Genomic DNA, 11,014 nt, shown 5'->3' with positions numbered 1-11,014 from the left:
TACATAGTAGCAGATTGTATTATCTATTTGATATGACGCCTCGCTCGCCTACAAAATTGTGCATTCATTTAAACGCAACCAGTTGACGATACTGTTTGTGTTTATTTTATCTTTTGCTTCGCTTTGTGTGACATCACCTACATAATGGCTCGGGAGTTGCAAAATAAAACAATCGTGATAACCGGAGGAGCCGTAGGCATTGGATACGCAATCGCTGACAGCTTTTTAGAAAAGAATCCAAAAATCGTCATTATTTTAGACATCAATGAAAAGCTTGGAGCCGAAGCTATCGAGAGACTTGCAGCTAAATATGGCGAAAACAAAGTTGCATTTTATAAATGTGATGTCACAACAGACCTGGAAGCGATCTTCAATGAAATTATAAAAACTTTCTCAACGGTGGACGTGCTTGTTAACAACGCTGGAATCTGTAACGACATTTATGTAAGAAAAACCATCGAAATAAACGTAATCGCTTTCATGGAATGGTCCTTGAAGTTTTGGGAACACATGAGGAAAGACAAATCTGGTAATGGTGGTACAATAATAAACATAGCATCCATCTATGGTTTCAGAGTGGACCCTTATGTACCTGTATATCACGCATCCAAATTTGCCGTGATGGGATTTACCAAATCATTGGGACATGTTAAAAACTTTACCAAGTACGGTGTAAGGGTAGTCGCCATTTGTCCTGGGTTCACTTCCGACACCAATTTAGGAAATGATAGTATGACATTTATTCCTGAATTAATGGAAGAGGTTTATGTTCATGTAAAAACATATCTGTGGCAGAAACCTGAGGCAGTGGGCGAAGCGGCGGTGGTTGTGTTTGAGAACGCGGACAGCGGCACTGCCTGGCTTAGTGAAGGCGGACAACCTGCGACAGTAATACAATAATAGTCCTAGTACCAAAAACATTTGATAAGCACAGTTTATCTGTTTTATAATTATTGATTAAATTGTTGTGATAATTATTTCGTTTGATATCTATAAAGTTCGATTAATAAGATAAGTGTATTAAGTACAGTATCGTATTCTGCAGTTACGTTGAAACTTCTTGTTGTGACAAGATTACGTTGTCATATAAGGTGATTTGCCTTACACTACAATACTGTGAAGAATATTACTTTTGCCCTCAGCCAAGCAATATCCATTTATAAAATACGCTTCTGTGAAATTTAATAAAGTTCGGATAATCATACTTCAGATCCCCGTTGCTAGTAAATTCGCCGCCCCACCGTATTATCAGGCAATAGAAGTTTATTCGTAAAGACGTCCGCCGACGATGCCCCGAGATGATCAACTCGTAAAAATATATAAAAGTCTACATAACGACTTCACTTAAGAATTCGAAAGCTGCCTCGTAAGCATAAAACATCAAATGTTAGTAAAAGAAGATAATTCGATTTTATTTATAGTCATATCTTTCACTTTCGTTATTACATGCGTTTGCACATAAGACTTACAAAATAGATTAGATTAAGTGTTTGTCCTGGCCTCTTGGATACTGAATCGATCTTCCGAAACAACTATATCGATATTCTTAACTAGTAGAGAGTTCATTTTTAAATGTATTACTCAATCATGTTATTTGAAAAAAACAAAACAAAAAAATAAAAGATAACATAGAATTTAATAAATAATAATCACAATATCACAATGTTATATTAATTCTAAATCAATCACTGTCGAGACTTCATCCTGAGCCAGTGTCCGCCGGCCAGCCTCACCTGGAAGCTGTCAGTGCGCAGCCGCGCCGGCGCTGGCGTGCGCTCGCTGGCGCACACCTCTATGTGTTGCAGCAACTGGCACAGAGCAACCTTTAGCTCGCATAGCGCGAATCTAGAACCTATAAATAGTAGGCATATTAAAGTTTTTAATTTGCTTTTGTAAATACTCTTAGAACACACCTTGTTAAAAACAATCGAAAACCTGTTGTGCGATTGTCGATTGTTTCGCAGCCTCAAATGTTTTGTTTCACAACTAAATATCGAGTATTGTGCGCACCTCTGTATAAGGTTATACGGATCAAAGCGCGACTAAACAGTTGTGCGATAGTTTAATCAAAGGCACATAAACTGGTAAATTAACTGTAATTTTATTCTAGAAAAATATGCAAACTGTAAACCGCGTGTTGTAAGAATAACGCTTACCAATACAATTTCTGGGACCGACGCCGAAGGGCATATAGCTGAATGGGTCAATTTTATGTTTGTTTTCATCTGAGAACCTCTCCGGGTCGAATTTCTCGGGATCGGGAAAATATTTCGGGTCCCTATGGAACGACCAAATAGGAATCTGAACTGTTTCCCCTTTTCGGATCTGTGAAATTAAAAAAAAATGAAAGTTAAACACAAAAATCTAACAAATAATAGTTCAAAAATGAACAAAAAGCCAACATCACGCGGTGTTCCCAGGCGGTCACCCATCCAAGTACTGACCGCGCCCGACGTTGCTTAACTTCGGTGATCGGACGAGAACCGGTGTGTTCAACGTGGTATGGACGTTGGCAAATGATGTAGCTTATTTAACGACAATTATTTAGCGGAGGCAAACTATGTCATTTTGTGTATAAATGAATTTGAAAAATTAAAATTGTAAACATACAATATAATCTTGTTGTGCTGCGCTGTTAGGTCTGCCTAAGTTGTAGTCTCTGGCAGCTCTGCGGTCAGCAACAGGCGCTGGAGGCCACAGACGCAGCACTTCTGTAATTAATAGATTTTTTGTTTAATCTTTTTTGTATTCAATGAACATTTTTTATTTCATTTTTTTCAATAAAGGTCTTATGCAAGGTCAAGGTGACCTTGAGAGAGGTTAGTCATTTTTAAACCCAAACCTTTATAAGAGTTATCGCTCACATATGTTTTGCGATAAAAAAGGATCTAGTTATTACCTAAAACTAAACTAACACTTTTATAATATAAATCTATAATTATATATCAAAAAAAGTTCTGCCATCAAAGCACCTGAGACCACCATATCCAAGTACTTCATACTCTGTATAGTGTTGTAGTCAACGCTGCCCTTGTCCCGTGTGACGTCACGTATCTCCCGCGCCAGGCGCCGCTGCACGCGCGGCTGCAGCGCCAGCTCGTACAGCGCGAAGGCCAGGGCCGTGGACACGGTCTCGAAGCCCGCCAGCAGGAACAGCACCGCCTGCCCCACCAGCTCCATGTCACTCCACTCTGCACCGTAGAGTAACGGACAAAGTGAACTTTTTTTCGCTGGTAATTTCTTTGAAAAGTAATATGTTAATTGTCAACTACACAATTATCAATTGTTAGAAAATATTAATGTTAAAATGTTATTTAATTAAATCCATTGGGAATTTTATTCCATAGATAACGTTAGTGATAATGTAACTATGCCAACTCCTACGCCGAATCTTTATCTTAAGCAAATTGTAAAAACCCGAAAAAATTCAAATCATTTCCCAATTAATTCACAACGTGACTAGTTATATTTCAGCAATTTTTTTAAACGTCAGCACAGCTTTGACTAAACTGTCGCATAACTGTTTAGTCTCGCTTTAATTTCTGTGAGCTTATATGGAGATACACTACTCGATTCTTATTTGTGCAACTAAACAGTTGAATTGGCTCCAAAACAATCGACAATTGCCCTACAGTTGTGTGATACTTTAAACAAAGGTGTGCGCCCGCTTTAAAAATGACAATTAATTTGCTATAATTATCTGTGCAACTAATAAAGTTGCTGACTTGCAATGATGACAGTGCAACTGTCAATAATGACCTTTTAAATTTACCAAAATAACAAATCATTTTTGCGTTAGATAAGCAATTTACAGAATCATTATTGCTAAGGTAAATTACAAACGGGCGTCATAAACGTAATTAAAGTAATCATTGTGCGCACATCTTACCTCTGGCTACTTTAGTTTTTCCGACAGCGGATTCCTCGACAGTCGCGAAGCCAGCGTCCGCGTCCTTCACCACTTTGCTGTCATGAGACAGCGTTCCTAAGAATTAAAACTAACTTTCAACTAATGTTTAGTGTGACGAAAAACTAATAGAAAAAACTATTTCATTTATATTTCATATTTAAACACATAACTTAACTAAAAAAAAACATTTTTTTATTAATAAAATCTCCGTCGAATTAATTGTTAAAATGTTATACCTTTCTTAGCCTCCATGAGGAGTTGTATCATATCATTCCGCAGCAGGCGCTGCTCCTCGCGCTGCCGCATCGTGCCCAGCACCAGCTCGCTGAAGAACGTCGACAAGGCTTTCGAGGATAAATTTATGTTAAACATCTGTAAATACAAAGCGTGACATTTAAATGCATTGTACTGTAGAAACACTTAATAACAATCAGAGCTAGCGTTTATCATGTCTGTGTCTCTCTCCTAAGCTGGTAAAATAGGTAACTGAAAAAATCTCGCCTAGGGCTCTAGAAGTGATAATACTAGTTCTGACCTCAGTGAGGTAAAAAGAGAGACATTTTTACCTCAAGGTATGATCACACATTTTACCTCATGTATTCGGTAAAAAATTAGAAAAGTGACAGTTCTTTAGTTTTTCGGCTGAATCTCTCCAATTTTAGTAGCCTAACCTTTAAAATCTTAGGACATGTTCTATATCCTAGTATCTTCAGCATGCCAACGAAGCTGATAGTGGTCATGCTCTTGCAGTGCTCGTAGAACTGGTTGCCTTCCTCCAGTGACGTCACACGGAGACCGAACGCACACGACGCTATGACGTCATTAGCGTAGCGCGAGGCCAAGTCCTTACATTCAATGTCTACATAATTTTCTGCAAGCAAAAGTTTAACAAAATCTTTCACTTGAAGCTTTAATTTCTCTTCATATTAACTACAATTTCTCGTATTACTATAAACTAGCTGTTTCCGTGCGGCTTCATTCGCATGAAATTAGAAAATTGATAGCAAATGTCAAAATGACATGACATGATGTTGGCAGCAACTTATGGTCTCTTTCATTGCACATTAAGGTTTTTATCCAAAATATTTATCCCCTAAGTTTAATGGCATGAAAATATATAGCCTAAAGCGTGACGTAAGTGAAGGGCTTTTTATATATGCTGTAATTACTGATATCTTCGGCAACAAAAAGTGTGTGTATACGCTTTATTATAATAGTATAGATAGATTTAATATAGTAACTATACCACTTACCACCGGATTCGGCAATTTTCTTCTTTAACGTTCTTATCATGTGGTCACCAACTTCCACCATCAGGGGGACCATCAATCGTATCTTAGTACTCGTAAATGCCGGGCTCAAAGTTGAGCGCATTGCTTTCCATTCTTCTCCTTAAAATAATTAGAGATTATTCATGTTTTTGTCATTATTTGACAAAGACAAAATTAATGTTCGTAAGATACGGGTTTCTTACCACGATTGAATTGTTTTAGCTCCCGATATTTCGGCACAGTTGCATGCGCCATGTATCGGTAGCTAAAACAATTCAATCGTGATAAGAAACCCGTCGAAATACGAAATCTTACGAACATTATATTTGTTAAAACCACGACAGTTATATAATTATATAAATATAACAGTTATATAGTTATATAAAGTTATATAAAGACAAAATTATTGTTTTTTTTAAAGATACATTATCTCCAAGAAATAAATTTCTTAAGTTGTTATTACGCATTAATCCATTTTTTGTAAGTTTTTATATCTCCGGTTTATCATTATCAATGCGTTGTAATGTATCAAATAACATCGGATGTTTCGTAAATCCTTTGACCTTGACAAAGAGTATAAATGATAAAAAACTTTGGATTTATGTTCTCACGTCATTGTAATTATTACAAAGAATTTTAAGACTTAAGAGTAACGACCTACGGTTCATTTTTCATGTGTCAAATGCTCCAACAACTGTTGTGCCATTGTCGATTGTTTTGCAGCTAATTCAACTGTTTAGTTGCACAAATAAAAATTGAGTATTTTTCGCACCTCTATATAAGCTTATAAAATTAAAATATCACCGTTTATACCCATACTAATATTATAAAGAGGAAAACTTTGTTTGATTGTAATGAATAGACTCAAAAACTACAGGTCCAATTTTAAAACACATTTCACCATTAGAAAGGTAATTTATCTGTGAGTAACATAGGCTATATTTTTTCATTTCTTTGCTATTATTTTTAAATCTCACTCGGACGGAGTCGCGGCCAAAAGCTAGATTAAAATAAAAACAATAATCAAATGCTGTAGATACTTCCATATCTTCGTTTTATTTAAATTGTTTAAAGTAGCATTGTTTTAATGTGTTTAAAGTTTGCAAAATAAATTATACGCAATGATCATTGGACCTTGTTCACACGAGGTCAAAAAAGTATAATAAAAAGCAAATTCATAATTAAACTACGTTTAATGTACTGTTTTCCTTAAAAGTATGCAAATTACTCACTAGCTGTTACGATTCGTGCGGTTAAATTAAAACTAATAACAGATATAGCCTAACTGTAACAGTGGTAGAGCCCGCTTTAACATCTTCACACGAATGGGCCGGCTCTCCCGGTGTAATAATAAACCACGAGCACACAGAAAACGGACGTGAAGTGGGAGCAATTCTACGTTTCGACTAATGAGTGTGGTGCCGGAGGCCTAATTTAAGTCCCTTTCTCTTTACCACCCTTTTCTCATAAGGAGAGGATGGGAAGGAGAATTGGATTTGACGGTGGAGGAGATGCATAGGAAGAGGAAATATCCTCTTTATATGCGTCTCCTCTACCATCGATGAAGGATAGGTAACGCATCTGCAATTGCGGATGTTTATGAGCAGCGGTCGCTTTCCATGTCGGTGGATTCAGGTGGCCGCTTGCTCGTTTGCCACATTATGTTATAAAAAAAAAGCCTATGTATACTCACAGATAAATTACCTCTCTAATGGCGAAAAAACAAATCTTTCCTCTTTATAACATTAGTATGGAAGAGTGCTGGAAGTATAAAATCTATTTTATCATTTTTTATATGAATTACCTTTTAAAAGCAACAAATTTCTGCCAAACAATGGATCTGCAAACTCTTTGCCGAAACCGCGTCTGTCCACGAAGCATTCGAAATCTTTCACAGCTATCTGTTTCACCAGTTTTACATCTTTGATTATTATTATAGGATTCATCAACTCATAGAATCCAACAAAACTGAAAAACAACATAATTATAACAAACAGATACTCCTAGGGATGCTGGATTCGAACAAACAGGGACAATTAAGAACTTACGAAGTTGTTAGCAAAATATGTTTAAACTAGCTGTTCCCATGCGGCTTTTTCCGCATGAAATTATAAAAACTTTATTTTATTTTTTACATTTGTCAAATTCTCACAATTACCGTTAATAATAACCTTAATGTTGACAGCTTGTAGTTTATGGAACCTTTCCCACATGAAGGTTTTTTTTAACCCTTAAGTTTAGTAGCGTGAAAATATATATTCTAACGCGTGTCGTTAGTCTAGGCTTTTTATAGAAATAATTAATCAAAAATATGTTTTAATTGCTGACATCCTACGCCACAAAGTAGTGTGTGTTTACGCCTTATTATATTAGTGTAGACATAGATTACTTACTAGTCATCAGGGAAAGTTTTATATGCAAGTGTAATGCGATTTATAATGTTATCTAATCTAAGCAGGGTATGCCCACTGTTGCCCAGCAGTGGGATCACAGGCAAGTGATTGACTCCGACTTTCACGAACTTGGAGTAAACTTGTCGACAGTAGAGCAAAAGCAATATCACAATTAACACCAACCAGAGGAAAAACGCCATTTTACTGCAAGAAAATAATGTCTATAGATTAGTTTTTAACCATTCACTCCAACAGATATTAAAACACTAATTTTATGATGCCACATAACATTAGTATAGATGGGGTCACACATTTAACTAAATTACCGCACAACAGTTGTGCGATTGTCGGTTGTTTCGAATCCCAACCAACTGTTTAGTTGCACAACTAAAAATCGAGTAGTATGCACCTCCATATAAGTTCATAGAAATCAAAGCGACACTAAACAGTTATGCGACAGTTTAGTCAAAGGTTTGCGCGCTCAAATTCTACGGTAAAATCATATTTTATTCACCGCATATATATAAAAAATTCAAACTTTCCACAGTTCATTGATCTTTGGTCTATAGAGCCACTTGCATTAATCAAACTGGTTATTTTAAAAGAGGAATTTTCGATGACGTTACTTTTACTTTCTCTGCGTTGGATGTTATGATATCTGCCAAATTGCCAAATGTATTAAGTTTTTTAACTTCCTTAATGCCATACTATTGAATTTAAATATTGCAGCTAAAAATCAGGTATTGAAACAATTCAGGTCATCGAAATAGCTACCTTAACAGGACAGTTTGTGGCAAATAAATTCAGATATAAAAAAAGAATGAAACCTCTGCCAGGACGTAAAAGACAATTTTTAACTCTGATAATTATTATATTTACTTATGTATCTTAATTTGCCTCGACCTTGAATGGAACAGTGTAATTAACGATTATTTATTGTCATTACAAACATAATTACAATACAATGTTATCTGCTGTTTACCTCATGTATATAACACTGTATTGTAATTAAGACCTTATTAACGTATATTACGCAAACATTATTTATTTGTGAGATATTGTTATCTCTTAATTATCTAACATACACAATAACACATTTACATATCTAACAAATATTATTATAATTTTATTCCTAATTCTATCTTCGTTATTAGTAGCCTAATTCGCTTTATGGAAAAGTTTTAAAACATCTTAAGAATTTTAAAATAGAGAGCTAATTTTATATTACAGTAGAAACAAAACGATAAGTATTAAACAAAAAAAAGCCACAAACGACAAATGTAAACAAATACATACGTAAATAATCACAAAAACATCTGGCAAAAATAACACGAAAACAAACACAAGACGAAGGAACCGAACGAAAGCGAGTAACGCCTGCGACTGCGCAGTGAGGCTGGCTTTGAGGCAATTCTCTTGACCGAATCCACACCATTAATGTAGCAATTTGACTCATTGATGCTGCAACTGATGTAATATCTAATAAACAAACCACAGCTTAGAATAGTTAAATAACATCTGTTATTTTATATTCCACACTACATAATTCGTTAATAATTAACCCTCCGTCGTAGATAATGCCATACGTTTATTGTTGTCAGTCAACTTAGAAATTTTCATACTAAATCTCTATGAACGGACTCTCTTTGCGACTATCCAATACGGCAATAAAATTTTATCAATGGCGGTTAAATTATAAAATACATTTCATTTAATATACAGCATCATTCGCCAACGTCCATACCACGTTGAATACACCGGTTCTCGTCCGATCACCGAAGTTAAGCAACGTCGGGCGCGGTCAGTACTTGGATGGGTGACCGCCTGGGAACACCGCGTGATGTTGGCTTTTTGTTCATTTTTTGTAACTAAAATTTTAAACATTTTAATTTTTAGAAATTTCTTCTGTTTTATTATGGCTTTTTTCATTTTTACTGTAAAATCAGGAATGGTAATATAAGAATCTTATATTAAGTAATGCTTTCGCCAACGTCCATACCACGTTGAATACACCGGTTCTCGTCCGATCACCGAAGTTAAGCAACGTCGGGCGCGGTCAGTACTTGGATGGGTGACCGCCTGGGAACACCGCGTGATGTTGGCTTTTTGTTCATTTTTTTGTAACTAAAAAATCACTTTGAGTGTAGAAGGAGCAATCGCTAGTCAACACTTTGACACTTTGCGGCTTTTGAATAATTCTCCTTTGTATCAAATTTGTAGTCTGTTAAACTTCAGCGACCCCTCGGTCGGTATCTTCGCTAACTTGACCACCGCTATTTAACTTGAAATTGTTAAGTATTTAACTCCCTTCGGAATATAATACTTAAATATACCTATGTAGTTTAAATTACATGAAACGAACTTTCAAAACCGCCGAATCAATAGAATTATTTGAATTTATGTTTACTGTATAAGTATAAACTAATTACCATTAAAAAAATCTTTCTTTTTTTGCTGACAAACACATACATCATGTCCACAAATTGGTAAAATCGCATTGTTAAAATAAAAACGTTGTTACATTGCTAAAAAGCATCTTGTACTCTCATTCGCGCCAAAATACTCGTTGTTTTTTTTAATACAATTTTGTCTTTTGCTTTCTCGGAGGTCAGTATGTTAATAAAAAAAACTATCTACATTTTTATTTGCAACTAAAACAATTTTAATTTTACAATTATTATGAAACATGTTACTATTTCATCTAAATATGTTTTTACTTTTAATTTTATGCTAATATATTTACAACTGTTATCAGCGCCATCTTTTGTCAATTATGGCTATATAAAATATATGTACGACTACTACATCAAAAATGTAACTATACAAATTTTATGTGTTTAATACTTTTTTACAAATAATACAACAGGGAGCTAAAATCACTATATAAAAAAACAAAAACGATTTTATTTTGCAACTATTTTCATTTGTTTTGAATGATAAAAATTCACAATCTGTTGTTTGTTGAGAAGAAAAAATGTTAGAGTTAAAAAATTGAATTAATATATACGTTCACAGAAGAATTTCACCTTCACAGCTCAGCAGGAGGTAGGTTCGCGCACATAAAATATTAGATTCGGATTTCTACTGATAACATAAATTTTAAAAAGTTGAACGCTCGAAAGACAGAGGAATATTAAAGTCATTTATTCGGTAGAAAAATTGTGCCATCCGAGCGGAACAAATTTTCATACGTTCAAACAGATAGAATAGAATATGGTAACAGAAAAATTGATAAAATCGCTTATGAATTATATTTTCCACAATACTACGAAATGTACACAAATATTCTATTTCAATAAAAGTTTTAATTATCTATAAATAAAGACGATAAGAAACGCTAACACATTGATCTTTTTCGGGAACCTCGAGTAAACTAGTCTAAGGTGAAGGTGACCTAATTCGAGATAGTCGAATTATTTGATGATGTTATAACCTTTTAA

General features: G+C 34.9%; 2 protein-coding genes across 3 annotated transcripts; one reads left to right on the top strand and one right to left on the bottom strand.

The window, feature by feature from the left end:
• On the top strand, positions 1–1,023 carry LOC106109734 (alcohol dehydrogenase 2-like). The gene has a single exon (XM_013291337.1). The coding sequence runs from the start codon at positions 145–147 to the stop codon at positions 898–900; it is 756 nt and encodes a 251-aa protein (XP_013146791.1). The 5' UTR covers positions 1–144; the 3' UTR covers positions 901–1,023.
• A 594-nt stretch (positions 1,024–1,617) lies between these two features.
• On the bottom strand, positions 1,618–8,977 carry LOC106109771 (cytochrome P450 9e2-like). 2 transcript variants are annotated; one of them, XM_013291377.1, is made up of 11 exons: positions 8,871–8,977; positions 7,575–7,778; positions 6,986–7,149; positions 5,164–5,301; positions 4,582–4,781; positions 4,147–4,282; positions 3,890–3,985; positions 2,973–3,191; positions 2,611–2,711; positions 2,157–2,325; positions 1,618–1,852 (listed from the first exon to the last, which is right to left on the bottom strand). In XM_013291377.1, the coding sequence occupies exons 2-11, from the start codon at positions 7,772–7,774 to the stop codon at positions 1,686–1,688; spliced, it is 1,590 nt and encodes a 529-aa protein (XP_013146831.1). In that variant the 5' UTR covers positions 7,775–7,778; positions 8,871–8,977; the 3' UTR covers positions 1,618–1,685. The 2 variants fall into 2 exon arrangements, with proteins under 2 accessions (XP_013146831.1, XP_013146832.1); XM_013291378.1 differs by lacking the exons at positions 6,986–7,149; positions 7,575–7,778; positions 8,871–8,977 and adding an exon at positions 5,501–5,541.
• Between the last annotated feature and the right edge of the window lie 2,037 nt (positions 8,978–11,014).

This window comes from Papilio polytes, unplaced genomic scaffold, assembly GCF_000836215.1.
Source record: "Papilio polytes unplaced genomic scaffold, Ppol_1.0 DF821067.1, whole genome shotgun sequence".
Taxonomy (NCBI): Eukaryota; Metazoa; Arthropoda; class Insecta; order Lepidoptera; family Papilionidae; genus Papilio; species Papilio polytes.
Note: the sequence above shows the minus strand (reverse complement) of the source record. Positions and strands in the feature narration are given on the sequence as shown.

Bases quoted from the DNA above. Each gene is read 5' to 3' on its own strand.
- LOC106109734 (XM_013291337.1), top strand. From the start codon at position 145: ATGGCTCGGGAGTTGCAAAATAAAACAATCGTGATAACCGGAGGAGCC.
- LOC106109771 (XM_013291377.1), bottom strand. From the start codon at position 7,774: ATGGCGTTTTTCCTCTGGTTGGTGTTAATTGTGATATTGCTTTTGCTC. The intron at 4,782-5,163 runs GTAAGTGGTATA...TTTTGCTTGCAG, and splicing joins GAAAATTGCCGAATCCGGTG to AAAATTATGTAGACATTGAA. The intron at 3,986-4,146 runs GTATAACATTTT...TTTAATTCTTAG, and splicing joins CCTCATGGAGGCTAAGAAAG to GAACGCTGTCTCATGACAGC.